The 16,828-nt window shown below is 42.0% G+C and overlaps 2 protein-coding genes across 3 annotated transcripts; one reads left to right on the top strand and one right to left on the bottom strand.

Moving 5' to 3' along the window:
• Window positions 1–7,214: 7,214 nt before the first annotated feature.
• On the top strand, window positions 7,215–8,858 carry LOC311318775 (ependymin-2-like; the record flags this gene model as incomplete). The annotated part of the gene is made up of 4 exons (XM_084450207.1): window positions 7,215–7,293; window positions 7,566–7,597; window positions 8,135–8,325; window positions 8,732–8,858. The coding sequence occupies 4 exons, from the start codon at window positions 7,215–7,217 to the stop codon at window positions 8,856–8,858; spliced, it is 429 nt and encodes a 142-aa protein (XP_084306333.1).
• Window positions 8,859–11,136: 2,278 nt separating this feature from the next.
• On the bottom strand, window positions 11,137–15,001 carry cwc15 (CWC15 spliceosome associated protein homolog). Of its 2 annotated transcripts, none has more exons than XM_084449911.1 (7): window positions 14,973–15,001; window positions 14,450–14,596; window positions 14,234–14,346; window positions 13,953–14,044; window positions 13,734–13,847; window positions 11,849–11,997; window positions 11,137–11,531 (listed from the first exon to the last, which is right to left on the bottom strand). In XM_084449911.1, exons 2-7 carry the CDS (start codon window positions 14,578–14,580, stop codon window positions 11,402–11,404), a joined length of 729 nt encoding a protein of 242 aa, XP_084306037.1. In that variant the 5' UTR covers window positions 14,581–14,596; window positions 14,973–15,001; the 3' UTR covers window positions 11,137–11,401. The 2 variants fall into 2 exon arrangements, with proteins under 2 accessions (XP_084306037.1, XP_084306038.1); XM_084449912.1 differs by lacking the exon at window positions 14,973–15,001 and adding an exon at window positions 14,952–14,967.
• Window positions 15,002–16,828: the final 1,827 nt, after the last annotated feature.

The following is a 16,828-nucleotide window of genomic DNA, read 5'->3' as shown; positions in this document are numbered from 1 at the left end:
TGGTTAGAAGGTAGGAGGGAGAGAGTGAGGCACTAGGGGAGGCAGAAAACGGTTCTCAGTAGCACACTGAGCCATTGAAGCAACACAGCTGTCAGAATAGAACAAGCCTGTTTCTGTGTAACCAAATTTCTTTTACCCACGGTAAAAACATCATGACCAGTAACTTGGTTTCAAATAACTCTTTCTATACAATGCTGATTGAGCCGTAAGCACTGTAAGGTCTGTATGTGGAAATGTGCATGCAGAACAAAAAGTTAATTACTCAAGGTGGAATGGAATTATATGAATGCATATAATAATAATAATAAATATGTTTAATACTGTTTCAAATGTTACTCACAATAGTTACTTTTAAGCCATATGTCATATGTTGCAGTATATCTTGTCTTAGCCTTTATTTCAATTTACTGTTAATTTGGTGTTTTACTTGTTTCACCGCTCAAAAACTGTAGAGGCTCTCTTCTTTGATTATTCCCACCTTCTTCCTTGTAAAGTAGAATCACCAAGCAAGCACTTTAAATTCAAAGTATATTGTGTTGTGAAATGGAAAAAATGAAGATATCTAAATCAATTTGTTGTTTTCATTAACTAGAAATGGTGCTCAGAGAGCAAAGACCTCTGCCCCTGAATGCATTTGTGGCTCTGTGCGTGCCTAAGTTGACCGATTCTACACCCCTCCACTGAGTTTCATGAAAAGCGGTCTGGTAGTTTTTGCGTAATTCTAGTCCAAAAAATCAATGGAGGTGGCTCATGGACCAGCTATGTGATTCGGATCCACTCCAGAATTTAATGGGTTGTTAGTTGATGTTACATCCCTCCACCGAGTTTCATGAAAACCGGTGAAGTAGTTTTTGCGCAATCCTGCTGACAGACGTACGAACGTACTGACGTACGGACATATAGTATACACGCGGCCGAAAACATTACCTCTCGCCCAGCTGTCTGGGCCTGTACATTTCATGATTATTAAATGGTGGGTTGGACATAATAATTGCACTCTCACAATTTTGTTGATTATTCCTTGAGTAAACCCCAGGCAACAAAATATAAACTTGACTGGATAAAACTGACCTCTGGTTACTGTAATATTCAGTAGGACTCATTGTAATGAAGGGGTTCCAGTTTGTACAAGACATGATCCACATGAATGAGTGGATGATGGAACTCCATACTGGACACCACAACTGGAAAGAGAACAGGCCTACTAACGCTCTGGCCACATTAGTTTTTTGATTAGAAAAGGTTAGAAAAGTCACTTTTTAGAAGCCGTCAAACAGATTGTGTAATCTTTGATGATAAGTACTGCAATTTCCCACCACCACTGCCAGACCGTGTTAAATATAGGTCACTCTCTTCCCTTTCCAGCTCACATTCACTGACTGAATGGAAAAGCATATTTTCATAAGTGATAGAGCTTCCTTTATCTGCACTGTTACTATTCAGACTGTAGCCTGAATAAAAGCTCATTTTCTAAGGCACAATTTGTGGTACTGTTTATTGAGTGAGTACCACAAAGGGAGAATATCAAAGGGAAACAGGGGGCCAAAAGGGGTCTGTTAATTTGCCAACAGTCTCATACTAACAAAGAGGACTGCAAGGTGCTCTCATTGATCCGCTTGTTTTAGGCTGCAGCTAGAGTTGAGTTCTTACCTGTATACAAATGTGAAAAGCCTCTGATGAATGGCGTGGGGAAGCGAGAAACAGCTAGATATAGATAATACCCTGCACCAAGGAAATTCTGGGTTTCAGTGAATGTAGAATCACCTTTAATATGGACAGAAAAGCAGATACACTGTACAATTGTGATTGACCTATGTGTTTTTTGGCGTAAATTAATGTAAACATCAACCTTAAGGTGAACTGTACATTGTTTTCAGAACCACAGAAATGGACAGTGCTGGCAGCAGTAAGTGTTCAGCAAGGTTAGGATATTATGCCCAAAGTATTCACTCCCTTTGCTATGACACTCAAAATTGAGCTCAGGTGCATCCTGTTTCCACTGATCATCCTTGAGATGTTTCTACAACTTGATTGGAGTCCACCTGTGGTAAATTCAATTGATTGGACATGATTTTGAAAGGCACACACCTGTCTATAAAGTCCCACAGTTGACAGGTCATATCAGAGCAGAAACCAAGCATCGTCTCTCCGTTCAGGGAAAAATGCATGTAATCACTACCCTCTTCGTCTGGATGTGTTTGGGTGGCAGCGCCCTGGCCGACCACAATCACGAGCCATGCGGTATGTATACTTGATCATTGATGTAGCCTGCTACGATAAGAACCATGTATAAGATAACCTTTTCAAGGCACCATATTTGAAACATACAACTAATAAGTTTGCAAGCATTACTCATGTTTACAAGAACGCTCTTGAGCTGTTAAGTTGTGAGGCTTAGTATTCAAGGATGAAAAACAGCTTGGGAGACTACTAACATCACTAATAAAATTCCAGTGAGTTTGTAAGGTTTGAATAATGTTAAACAACCATCCGTCTTTCTCTTGTCTTTCAGATCCACCGTCCATGACGGGGTTCATGTCAATGGTGAGTGAAGGTCTTTGTCTATGTTCTGGTCAAGCTGCAATATTTTGAATGTTTGATGTTTCATTAATACACTTCTGCTTCTAACCATTTTCTGAAAATGAATACAATTTATAAAATTCATAAAATACACCTACTTCTGTTTCTTTCCCTCCTTGTCTCTCTTTCTCTCCCCCTCTCTCTTTCTCTCTCTAATTCAGATTGACATAAAAGGGGAGATAAAGGCCATGGCTGAATACAGTTATGACTCATTGGCAAAGAAATTGCATTTCAAAGACAGACACACTGTCAACTACAACAGGACATCATCAAATATGGATGTTCTGATGCTTTTCAGAGAGGTAAAACAGTCATTTAACAAAGTTCAAATTTAGCAAAGGTTCAAAATTAATTATGATGCTGATGGTTTCTGGAGACTAAAAGCCCTGTTGGTGAAACAAGTGAATTCTAGTCATCGTGACTGACTCTGCTACTGTCTTCATCTTCTCTGATAGGGAGTCTTCTATGAAATCGACAACAAGAACCAGAGCTGTGAGAAGAAGGCTCTGCAGGTGCTCGTCCATCCTTTTGAAGTCCCCTCTGATGCCATGTACAGTGCCGAGTTGTCTCTGGGGAGCGAGTCCGTTCCAGGGGAGGGCCTGAAAATGAACACATGGGTCGGAGAGGTATCTGAGCTAAAGAGTGAGTATAGTAGGCAATACACCGAGAATAAGTTTGTGATTTGATGTTAATAACATGATTCAATGAATGCAAAACGATTTGAGTAAGACTGATTTACAGTGTAGCTATAAGATCTGCCCTTCTCATGATATCCAGGCCGCTATACTATGACTACCACTCCGGGAGGATGCTTGACTCTGAGCACTATCATCTTTGGTGACTCCTCAGCACTCGTCTTCACGTAGGTGGTTTTTATGTACTATGTTTTGTTAGTGTATGTCCCTTTTTGTCTGGTTGATGGAGCAATACATTAATTGGGACATGGATGTATGGAAATATATGCCACTGGATTCCAGGACTGAGATTTTGCTTTGAATCAAAGTGATTACAATGCTTACGTGTTAAACTGTGTTCATGACATTTCCCGATCTCCTTCACAGCAATACAAATGTTGTGGCTGAGATCAAGGACCCTGATGTCTTCGCTGTCCCGGCGTTCTGTGAGAGTGTGGAGTTGGAGGAGACCCCAGAGGGGACGGTGAACAGCTTCTTCAGTCTATTCACCTAGAGGAGGAGGCTGTCGGCAGAGGACCTCCAGCCCTCGATGGGCGTGAGGCCAGCTAAAACACTAAATGTTTCTCCTCCTTTCATAATTGTTTGAGTGGTTCACTTGCTTCCTTCAGTTTGACTACATCTGCATCCTTTCTCCTATTCTAACCTCTAGTCCCCTGTGAAACGATGGCATTGGGATGGGTCACATGTATGGGGATTTCACATGTTTTTACACAGGGTTAAGGGGACATTACATTTGTGCTTCATGAAATGAGTCCTAACACACTAACAATGGTTGGCTGTCACTTGAGTGGCCATGCTTACAACTTCTGTAAGATTAATTAAAGATATAATATAATAAAAGCCTTGTCCAGTACTTTGTAATCAATCAAAGCTTTATTTGTATAGCGCATTTCATACCCAGAGGCAACACAATGCACTTTACAGAAAACAAGGGAGGTGGGCATACGACCCACCTCTACATATTCCAGAGGGAAGCAAAAAAATAATCACCCAGGGGCCAGATAAGTGAGCTGTAAAAAATCTTCCCTGACCCCTCTCAACAAGGCGATCGAGCAAGCTCCAGGAGTATGTTTGTCTACCAGCTAAGAACATTTATAAATCATTACATTTCAGAGTAAGAGGCTAAAAAAGCACCATAGGAGAGACATGGCAAATACTGGTGTGTGTTGGCTATGGCGCAGGCCTAAAGCCGGAAGTGGGCTGGTGTATGTCTGTGTGTACGTGTGTGTTAACTAAATGCAACGACATCCACAGCAGACACGGGTATCTATCGGGGAGGTCTGCTGGTGACAGTGGGGCATCCACTGGACCTGGTTAGAAGATAGGAGGGAGAGAGAGAGGCACTAGGGAGAGGGAATGCAGAACAGGGTTAGTAGCACACAGATCCATAAAAGCAACACGGATATTAAAACAGGCAACCTGGAGCAAGCTCCTGGAATATATTTGTCTAACGGCTAAGAACAATAAATTTATAGAGCAATAAATTACATTGAATTAAATTTTCAGAGCAAGAAAGGCTTAGAGCATCAGGTCCAGGCCTAAGCCAGATGTGGACTGATGTCTGTGTACGTGTGTGTGTTAACTAAATACTACGACATCCACAGCTGACGGGGGTATCTATCGGACTCAGGGAGGTCTGCGGGCGACAGTGGGGCATCCACTGGACCTGGTTAGAAGGTAGGAGGGAGAGAGAGAGGCACTAGGGGAGGCAGAAAACGGTTCTCAGTAGCACACTGAGCCATTGAAGCAACACAGCTGTCAGAATAGAACAAGCCTGGTTCTGGGTAACCAAATTTATTTTACCCACGGTAAAAACATCATGACCAGTAACTTGGTTTCAAATAACTCTTTCTATACAATGCTGATTGAGCCGTAAGCACTGTAAGGTCTGTATGTGGAAATGTGCATGCAGAACAAAAAGTGAATTACTCAAGGTGGAATGGAATATATGAATGCAAATATAGTAACTATATTGCATGTTTAATACTGTTTCAAATGTTACTCACAATAGTTATTTTTAAGCCATATGTCATATGTTTACCTGTGCAGTATATCTTGTCTTAGCCTTTATTTCAATTTACTGTTAATTTGGTGTTTTACTTGTTTCACCGCTCAAAAACTGTCGAGAGGCTCTCTACTTTGATTATTCCCACCTTCTTCCTTGTAAAGTAGAATCACCAAGCAAGCACTTTAAATTCAAAGTATATTGTGTTGTGAAATGGAAAAAATGAAGATATCTAAATCAATTTGTTGTTTTCATTAACTAGAAATGGTGCTCAGAGAGCAAAGACCTCTGCCCCTGAATGCATTTGTGGCTCTGTGCGTGCCTAAGTTTACCGATTCTACACCCCTCTACTGAGTTTCATGAAAAGCGGTCTGGTAGTTTTTGTGTAATTCTAGTCCAAAAAATCAATGGAGGTGGCTCATGGACCAGCTATGTGATTCGGATCCACTCCAGAATTGAATGGGTTGTTAGTTGATGTTACATCCCTCCACCGAGTTTCATGAAAACCGGTGAAGTAGCTTTTGCGCAATCCTGCTGACAGACGTATGAACGTACTGACGTACGGACATATAGTATACACGCGGCCGAAAACATTACCTCTCGCCCAGCTGTCTCTAGGGCGGATGTAATGAATTGGTAAGCCATCACTGTACATTTCATGATTATTAAATGGTGGGTTGGACATAATAATTGCACTCTCACAATTTTGTTGATTATTCCTTGAGTAAACCCCAGGCAACAAAATATAAACTTGACTGGATAAAACTGACCTCTGGTTACTGTAATATTCAGTAGGACTCATTGTAATGAAGGGGTTCCAGTTTGTACAAGGCATGATCCACATGAATGAGTGGATGATGGAACTCCATACTGGACACCACAACTGGAAAGAGAACAGGCCTACTAACGCTCTGGCCACATTCGTTTTTTGATTAGAAAAGGTTAGAAAAGTCACTTTTTAGAAGCCGTCAAACAGATTGTGTAATCTTTGATGATAAGTACTGCAATTTCCCACCACCACTGCCAGACCGTGTTAAATATAGGTCACTCTCTTCCCTTTCCAGCTCACATTCACTGACTGAATGGAAAAGCATATTTTCATAAGTGAAAGAGCTTCCTTTATCTGCACTGTTACTATTCAGACTGTAGCCTGAATAAAAGCTCATTTTCTAAGGCACAATTTGTGGTACTGTTTATTGAGTGAGTACCACAAAGGGAGAATATCAAAGGGAAACAGGGGGCCAAAAGGGGTCTGTTAATTTGCCAACAGTCTCATACTAACAAAGAGGACTGCAAGGTGCTCTCATTGATCCGCTTGTTTTAGGCTGCAGCTAGAGTTTCGGAGTTCTTACCTTATACAAATGTGAAAAGCCTCTGATGAATGGCGTGGGGAAGCGAGAAACAGCTAGATATAGATAATTCCCTGCACCAAGGAAATTCTGGGTTTCAGTGGATGTAGAATCACCTTTAATATGGACAGAAAAGCAGATACACTGTACAATTGTGATTGACCTATGTGTTTTTTGGCGTAAATTAATGTAAACATCGACCTTAAGGTGAACTGTACATTGTTTTCAGAACCACAGAAATGGACAGTGCTGGCAGCAGTAAGTGTTCAGCAAGGTTAGGATATTATGCCCAAACCAGCGATTAGCAAACTTGCCACAGACTAGAGCGTGTTCTGTTGTTCCAGTCCAGATTAAAATATCACATGTACATAAGTATTCACTCCCTTTGCTATGACACTCAAAATTGAGCTCAGGTGCATCCTGTTTCCACTGATCATCCTTGAGATGTTTCTACAACTTGATTGGAGGCCACCTGTGGTAAATTCAATTGATTGGACATGATTTTGAAAGACTGTCTATAAAGTCCCACAGTTGACAGTGCATGTCAGAGCAGAAACCAAGTGTAGTCTCTCTGTTCAGGGAAAAATGCATGCAATCACTACCCTCTTCGTCTGGATGTGTTTGGGTGGCAGCGCCCTGGCCGACCACAATCACGAGCCATGCGGTATGTATACTTGATCATTGATGTAGCCTGCTACAATAAGAACCATGTATAAGATAACCTTTTCAAGGCACCATATTTGAAACACAACTAATAAGTTTGCAAGCATTACTCATGTTTACAAGAACGCTCTTGATTTGTTGAGTTGTGAGACGTAGTATTCAAGGATGAAAAACAGCTTGGGAGACTACTAACATCACTAATAAAATTCCAGTGAGTTTGTAAGGTTTGAATATGAATGTTAAACAACCATCCGTCTTTCTCTTGTCTTTCAGATCCACCGTCCATGACGGGGTTCATGTCAGTGGTGAGTGAAGGTCTTTGTCTATGTTCTGGTCAAGCTGCAATATTTTGAATGTTTGATGTTTCATTAATACACTTCTGCTTCTAACCATTTTCTGAAAATGAATACAATTTATAAAATTCATAAAATACACTTCTACTTCTGTTTCTTTCCCTCCTTGTCTCTCTTTCCCTCCCCCTCTCTTTCCCTCCCCCTCTATCTCTCTCCTTCTCTCTCCCCCTCTCTCTTTCTCTCTCTAATTCAGATCGACCTAAAAGGGGAGATAAAGGCCATGGCTGAATACAGTTATGACTCATTGGCAAAGAAATTGCATTTCAAAGACAGACACACTGTCAACTACAACAGGACATCATCAAATATGGATGTCCTGATGCTTTTCAGAGAGGTAAAACAATCAGTCATTTAACAAAGTTCAAATTTAGCAAAGGTTCAAAAAGAATTGATGCAGACGGTTTCTGGAGACTAAAAGCCCTGTTAGTGAAACAAGTGAATTCTAGTCATCGTGACTGACTCTGCTACTGTCTCCATCTTCTCTGATAGGGAGTCTTCTATGAAATCGACAACAAGAACCAGAGCTGTGAGAAGAAGGCTCTGCAGGTGCTCGTCCATCCTTTTGAAGTCCCCTCTGATGCTACGTACAAAGTCGAGTTGTCTCTGGGGAGCGAGTCCGTTCCAGGGGAGGGCCTGAAGGTGAACACATGGGTCGGAGAGGTATCTGAGCTAAAGAGTGAGTATAGTAGGCAATACACCGAGAATCAGTTTGTGATTGATGTTAATAACATGATTCAATGAATGCAAAACCATTTGAGTAAGACTGATTTACAGTGTAGCTATAAGATCTGCCCTTCTCATGATATCCAGGCCGCTATACTATGACTACAACTCCGGTTGGATGCTTGACTCTGAGCACTATCATCTTTGGTAACTCCTCAACACTCTTCTTCACGTAGGTTTTTTTTACGTACTATGTTTTGTTTGTTACATATTGTCTGGTTGGAAGAGCAATACATTAATTGGGACATGGATGTATGGAAATATATGCCACTGGATTCCAGGACAGATTTTGCTTTGAATCAAAGTGATTACAATGCTTACGTGTTAGACTGTGTTCATGACATTTCCCCATCTCCTTCACAGCAATACAAATGTTGTGGCTGAGATCAAGGACCCTGATGTCTTCGCTGTCCCGGCGTTCTGTGAGAGTGTGGAGTTGGAGGAGACCCCAGAGGGGACGGTGAACAGCTTCTTCAGTCTATTCACCTAGAGGAGGAGGCTGTGGGCAGAGGACCTCCAGCCCTCGATGGGCGTGAGGCCAGCTAAAACACTAAATGTTTCTCCTTTCATAATTGTTTGAGTGGTCACTTGATCCCTTCAGTTTGACTGCATCCTTTCTCCTATTCTAACCTAGTCCCCTGTGAAACGATGGCATTGGGATGGGTCACATGTATGGGGATTTCACATGTTTTTACACAGGGTTAAGGGGACATTACATTTGTGCTTCATGAAATGAGTCCTAACACACAATGGTTGGCTGTCACTTGAGTGGCCATGCTTACAACTTCTGTAAGATTAATTAAAGATATAATGAAATAAAAGCCTTGTCCAGTACTTTGTAATCAATCAAAGCTTTATTTGTATAGCGCATATCATACCCAGAGGCAACACAATGCGCTTTACAGAGAACAAGGGAGGTGGGCATACGACCCACCTCTACATATTCCAGAGGGACGCAAAAAAAATAGTAATCACCCAGGGGCCAGATAAGTGAGCTGTAAAAAATCTTCCCTGACCCCTCTCAACAAGGCGATCGAGCAAGCTCCAGGAGTATGTTTGTCTACCAGCTAAGAACATTTATAAATCATTACATTTCAGATTAAGAGGCTAAAAAAGCACCATAGGAGAGACATGGCAAATACTGGTGTGTGTTTGCTATGGCGCAGGCCTAAAGACGGAAGTGGGCTGGTGTATGTCTGTGTGTACGTGTGTGTGTTAACTAAATGCAACGACATCCACAGCAGACACGGGTATCTATCGGGGAGGTCTGCTGGTGACAGTGGGGCATCCACTGGACCTGGTTAGAAGATAGGAGGGAGAGAGAGAGGCACTAGGGAGAGGGAATGCAGAACAGGGTTAGTAGCACACAGAGCCATAAAAGCAACACGGATATTAAAACAGGCAACCTGGAGCAAGCTCCTGGAATAACTTCTTCCTTGTAAAGTAGAATCACCAAGCAAGCACTTTAAATTCAAAGTATATTGTGTTGTGAAATGGAAAAAATGAAGATATCTAAATCAATTTGTTTTCATTAACTAGAAATGGTGCTCAGAGAGCAAAGACCTCTGCCCCTGAATGCATTTGTGGCTCTGTGTGTGCCTAAGTTGACCGATTCTACACCCCTCCACTGAGTTTCATGAAAAGCAGTCGTAGTTTTTGCGTAATTCTAGTCCAAAAAATCAATGGAGGTGGCTCATGGACCAGCTATGTGATTCGGATCCACTTCAGAATTTAATGGGTTGTTAGTTGACCCATGTTACATCCCTCCACCGAGTTTCATGAAAACCGGTGAAGTAGTTTTTGCGCAATCCTGCTGACAGACGTACGAACGTACTGATGTACGAACATATAGTATACACGCGGCCGAAAACATTACCTCTCGCCCAGCTGTCTCTAGGGCGGAGGTAATGAATTGGTAAGCCATCACTGTACATTTCATGATTATTAAATGGTGGGTTGGACATATTAATTGCACTCTCACAATTTTGTTGATTATTCCTTGAGTAAACCCCAGGCAACAAAATATAAACTTGACTGGATAAAACTGACCTCTGGTTACTGTAATATTCAGTAAGACTCATTGTAATGGTGTTCCAGTTTTGTATCCAGTGTGAATACTTATGTACGTGTGATGTTTGTCTTTTTTTTTGTTTTAATACATTTGCAAAGATTCGCCAAATGTTTACAGTCATTAGGGGGTATTGTGTGTGTGTGTGTGTGTAGATGAGGAAAAAATAATAATTTAAACAGAATAAGGCTGTAATATAACGTGGAAAAAGTGAAGGTGCGAGTACTTTCTGGATGCACTTTACATTGTGGAAAGAGAACTGCAATCGTCTGAACAATCCTGAAAAAAATGAATTAAAGAATTGACCACTTTATCCAATAGATCCTATAAGTGAATTGGTTCTGCTACAACACACTTTCGACCCAGAGAACAGAAGAACTGAATAGACGTTGCCCTGAAAATGACACAAAAACATTCAGAAAACCCAAAACATCTGATCATACTCAATCTAGGCCACTTACAGATGATAAAAGGTACTCTGAGGGATGTAGAATTAAAGCTTGAAGCACTGCTTTTATGCGCCAAGACTGTCGAAGCCCTTTTCCTGAAACCATGATATAAAAGGAGTGAGAAAAAAGGGACTGCTCCCGTGTGTTAATGGAAGTTCTTTTGCAGAAATGTTACATCTAGTTAAAAGGCATTCAAGAATAAGAACCACCTAAGGCATACGATTTTACTGTTTATTGGTATTACTTAAAAAAGAGAGCAAACAAAAAAGACTGCTGATTCAAGGGTCTCAACAAAAATGAATTAGAGAAAATCAGTTTGCAGGTTAACAGGTACACTAGCAATCACAATCATGTACAATATTTCTGAAGATTCGGTGCATGGGGTGTCCACAGTTCCTTGATAAGTTCTTATGGTTCATTCGATGTTTGGATGAAAATCCCCCATTATTGATGAAAATGTCCACATGTTGAGGAGCTGGAGCAGAGAAGATATCAACCACCATCCCAGCTCCAATCCTACTTCACATACTTCTCCATGAACTTCTTGTGGAACTCGGAGCGCAGTGTGTCGTTGACAAAGCGTTTCTCCCTCCGGGCCTCATCCACTCCCTTAGCACAGTTCTTGAACACCACATCATCATCCCACCTTGAGAGAAGAGACAGAGTGAAATATTGCAAGAAATACCAGTCATCCTAATCATGTTACTTGTCAAAATACGGTAGCCATTGCAAGAGTGGCAAGTAACATGTTGAGAATACGTTGAGCGATGTGCTTTTGTATGCATGTGTGTGTTACGTTGAGGGATGTGCTTTTGTGTGTGTGTTACGTTGAGGAATGTGCTTTTGTATGTGTGTTACCTTGAGGGATGTGCTTTTGTGCGTGTGTTACCTTGAGGGATGTGCTTTTGTATGTATGTGTGTGTGTGTGTGTGTGTGTGTGTGTGTGTGTGTGTGTGTATGTACCTCCTCTTGACGCTGAAGGAAGTCTGGGTTTGAGCTAGCTGCTGCTGCTGCTGTTGTTGCTGCTGCTGCCCAGCTAAGTTGAGTAGAGGATTCCCACTCAGGATGTTCTCCATGCGGATCCTCTCCTCCTCTGCCTTCTGCTCCCGTTCCTGGGGGCCAGGACACACACGCAGACAGGAGTCAGAGCCGGCAGACTAAATAGTTCTCATGATCTTGTAAAAAGTTCTAATGATCTTTGGCCCACATCCTTGTGTACATGCTGGTTGTAGCCCCAAGGTGCACCATTTCCTAAGCCGCACCAGGCTATTGTCGTGACCAGTTATTCCCACAAAAACAAATGCTCTCCATGGAAAGAGGCACGGTCAGTTCCATTTGATTGCTTGGCACATTGGATACGTTGGATGGCTTATAATCAGTCATATCGTCCTGTAAATGCTACTTTAATTATTTGCTTATGTGAATGAATGCCACTGAAATAGCTGAATGCCTTTAATAGTTTATGAATGTCTTTAATAGTTTATATAGCTTAGTTATTCGTTTTAGCTAGTTTATTACGCAATATTAAGCGGAATGCCTTTAATCGAAGTCGTTCAAATTGCTTGGCCATTCTTCTTCTTCATCGTTTGGGTTAGTTGGTGCAGTCCTCTCCCCCCACACTCAGGGCCGAGGGGCTATCCTTTTACCACCCTGAGCCTGGGGTGAGGGGTCACCCAGGCTATATATCCAGGCACACCTCCAGGAGCCACTTCAACGTTTCATCATCTATGACCGCCAGGCCATGCATTCTGTTGGGTGTCCGATATATCGGACAGTCCTAGACGACGTGGTCTGTGGTTTGTTCCTCTGCGCCACACTCGCACGCTGCACTGAATGCCAAGCCCCATCTATGCCTTAATGAGCGGAAGCGTCCGATGCCGGTCTGGTGACGGTTAAGCCTCACCCACGCCGGTCTGGTTAAGTCCATCCCGGACTTCACTATTTTTGTCTGTCCAACATTTAATGGTTTGCTGCCAAGTCACAATAAAGTTAGAGCTCACTAAATTATAATCACCATTATTTCACACGCTATATGAGCATTTCACACGTTTCGGGGTTCTGAGTCAGAACAGACTATTCTGTTTTCATTAACAGACACTGGAAATACACTTCCCTTGCCAGAGGCAAAAAAAATTAACAAATTATTATTCCATTTTACTTATATTAACTACTATTAATTGTTTATAGTGTGATGCAAACACGTGTGCTTGTCAATTGTTTATTTGTTTAAATAGCATATTGTTAGACAATATTAGATATTCATATCAGTGAAAGCCCCTGATTTATTATTAGGCTATTGCTGCAAGGTATTCCGAGTAGGCTATACGCTGATATTATCTAATGCTTGGACATAGACATCTGTTGTTTTTACATTACACACTTATAGGGAAAATGGAATTAGAAAATAATTTGACCATGTGTCCACCACGACACCCATTGCACAGGCGATTTCATTCTCATAAAACGTTTCAACCCCTTAACCACTGCCTTTTCGTTTAGTAAATTGATTGATTCATTCATTGATTTAAAACAGTTTCATTTCAGTTTTCTATAAAATCATGCATGTCTAAAGCAGGGCGTGGGAGTGGACAGCCTCGGGAATAACTGGTTTGCGCTTTTGCCGTGGCACACCATTGACATGGACCTGTATGTGCCAGTTCATCTTGTGTCTAGACCAAAGAATATACCTGATATCAGCATTCAGATGAGGTCATGCATCTATATCTACCTGGCAACATTTTCAGATAAATGGCTCTACAGTAGCAATTTTACTTTTATTGCTTAAAACCAAATACCCTGCCATAATTGTCTTGTCGGTGTACTTGCAGCTCTAAGATTGGTCCCTCACCTTGCGTTCCTGCTCCTCAGCTCTCTCCTTCTTAATCTTCTCCAGTTCTGCCAGCAGAGCAGCGGTGTCGTCATCATCACTGTCCTCCTCAGAGTCTCCCTCTTCCTCATCATCCTGGAGAGAGAGAGAGAGAGAGAGAGAGAGAGAGAGAGAGTTAACAGCTCATCTGGGAAATAAGCACAGGTTCAGGAGTGACAGTGATAGACTGGAGGCACTTACTTCAGTGAGAGGGTCATCTGCATCCAGATTGGCTGCAGGGATTTGGTCTAGCCTGGGCCTCTTTGAGGACGAGGACGAAGATGTAGTGTGCTCTGAAAAAAATCAAAGACAATTCTGGATGAGTTTAAATGCCTAAGATACATAAAAAGGACCTCCTCTGCTCTGCAAATTACATAGCTTAAACAGATGACAGAGCAAGAGACAAGACAAACTTTCGAGGTCAGTAAGGGATTGAGGTCAGTAAAGGATCCATGATCAGATTGCATTAATACTCAACCCACCTCTTGGCCCCCTCTCTCTGGTCTTCTCCCGCACAGCCACACGCTCCCTCTCCTCCAGCTCCCTGCGGAAGTCACGGGCACGCACCTCCTCAGGGACATCCTGGGTAGGCTGCCTGGGGGGACAACATGGTGAGGTAGTTAGCCATCACTGACAGATCACATCATATCAACAGCAAGAGATGAAGGGGTCTGACTGTTCAGCGTCGAAGTACTGACCTGTATTTGATCTTCGTGTGACCAGGCAGATCTCTGCTTGAATACTGTTTGGACAAAGCACTGAGATCACCCTCTCCTTTGCCCCTGCCTCCTCTCGCTGGCTCGAACGTCGGTCTAGCTGCTGTTGTCATCTTGACTGGCTCTTACCTGAAAGAGAATGTCATTTAGCGATGGAAATAGTGTCGCAATCTAGCTCACTGTTAGCCTTCGGAAACAAGCAGTCCAAACCACCGTTACACTACCTAACTAGCTAGGTAACGTTATGCTAGCTGGATCCACAGAAGATACGAAGCACAAACATCCTGCTTTGCTAACTACTAGCCTAAGTAACGTTAGTTAGCTAGCTATCTGCTTGTTAGCTAGCTATCCGGCTACTTTTCACTCATGCAGACTGCCAGGTGGAGAAAAACATTACATATCAATACTCTAACAAATACAACTTAAATTCAATTCAATAATCTAACAAATACAATTTAAATTCAACTTCAATTCTAAAACACACGTTTAAGTTAGCTAACGTTACCTTCTTCCAAACACAGGAAGAACGTTTTCTTTTGGCTTATTGGCGAGTGGCAATCTTAAACTTAGAAGGTGCATAGCGCCACCCACTGTACCGGAGTATGCAAACATGTCACGGTCTGCATATTAACTTGAGTTGGGGAAACATAATAGACAAGCCTACCTAAATTCTGTTATACAACAGTGTATCTCTCAAAAAATGTACAATGGCTCTCTGAGCACTATTATATCCACTCTCTCCCTGCCGCTACAATCCTCAATTTAAAGGCTCTGCTCCCTCTCTTCAGTAAACCCACTGCAACACATGAGTAGCAAAGCCCCCAGGATCAGCTTGGTGCATTGAAGCATGGAGGTATAATATAACATTGAAGCCAACATGGGCTTAGAGGTCAAGCTCGGTATTGCAAGTCACGTGACGGCATGCGGGACGCTATTGGAGACAAAGGCCTTATTTCTACCAGAAATAGATTATAATACATAGGGCTAGAAGAGGAAATTTTTTTTTTTCTGGGTATCATTTAGCATCAGAGACCAATCTTAAAAAGATCAACTCTTAACTCATTTACCTTGTTTTTTTTTTAAGCCACCAATGCATGTATCGAGACAATTTTAGAAATAGCCTATGCTGTGAACAAGCCGCGGGGACGCTGGGCGTGCGTTCATGAGTCCTGTGAGCTCGGCGGAAAACACGTCACCATAGGAAGACCGCACTACTCCTCTGATTGTCTAGTTTAAGGGAAGTAATGTTTATTGACGTCGGCCAACTATATTAGCCTATAGCTCCATGCTTTTTGCAATCAACCTGCTATATAAATAATCATGAAATGTGGTTACTTTAGGAAATCGTTGGATAGGGGTCTCATCTGTACTTGGGGGGCCGTAGATCAGAACACTACACCTCTTGAGTATGTGAAAAACAGGAACTTCACAAGACAGCTCAAATTACACAAGACAGCTCGAATACGGCTGGGTCTTCATATGTTTACTGGAATAACGTAGTGTAGTCTCAACTAGGAGGTTCTTCTATCAGGGAATCGAACAGAGAGGGGTTGGTCTGCTTCCTGTTCACTGGCTCATAAAAAGCAATCACAGTATAGTGGAATCATTATGCACACATCAGGAATTCATTATCTCATCTAGAGTCAGTAAAAAAATGATTTGGTCCTCACCAATAGGTGGCGCCTCACATCACTGCATGTATCTTTTAAAATAGCAAACACTATGTGTAAATAAGGTTTTAAACTTCATCAAGACCATTATAAATAATCAGCCCCTTCAAGAAAACACATCAAGGCACCCAAACAGTGTGATGTACAAGGATAGAGCCCTCTGAGAGTAGACACTAACAATCCTATATGGTACAGATGTGACCAGCTCAGTGGCCTAGTGGTAGAGTGTCTTCCCAGAGACTGGTAAAAATGATAAAAATGGGACCCTGCTTGGTACTCAGCATCAAGGGCTGGAATTGGGGGATTAGATCACCAAATGATTCCCGAGCGTGGTGCTGCTGCTCACCGCTCCCCCAGGGGATGGGTCAAACGCAGAGAACAAATTTCACACACTCAGGTGTGTGACAATCAGTGGGACTTTAACCTTAAAGGAGTAGTAAGGGGGAAAATCATCTTTAGCCCTGTTTTAAGGTTACTTATGATCATATACAATGGTTCAGATCAAAAAGTTGACAAAACTAGCACTTTTGAGAAAGTTGATAATTGCTCTACCACCGTTTAGGTCATACAATGGATGTGGGTGGGCACCGTGTCAATCATTCAAAAACATGTTAAACTCTTGATTTCAAAGACAAGAAGCTCACCGAGGGGATAATTGGTGTCCGTTGGTGTTCTGACATCAAATTTGCCG

This window comes from Borostomias antarcticus (assembly GCF_949987555.1).
Source record: "Borostomias antarcticus genome assembly, chromosome: 15".
Lineage (NCBI taxonomy): Eukaryota > Metazoa > Chordata > Actinopteri > Stomiiformes > Stomiidae > Borostomias > Borostomias antarcticus.
The sequence above is the reverse complement of the archived record's forward strand: the minus strand, read 5'-3'. Positions and strand labels throughout refer to the sequence as shown.

Excerpts from the sequence above, each read along its gene's own strand:
- cwc15 (XM_084449911.1), bottom strand. The coding sequence starts at position 14,580 with ATGACAACAGCAGCTAGACCGACGTTCGAGCCAGCGAGAGGAGGCAGG. Across the intron at positions 11,998-13,733 it reads CTGAGGAGCAGGAACGCAAG|GAACGGGAGCAGAAGGCAGA; the intron begins GTGAGGGACCAA and ends CCTGGCCCCCAG. Across the intron at positions 11,532-11,848 it reads TCCTTCAGCGTCAAGAGGAG|GTGGGATGATGATGTGGTGT; the intron begins GTACATACACAC and ends TCTTCTCTCAAG.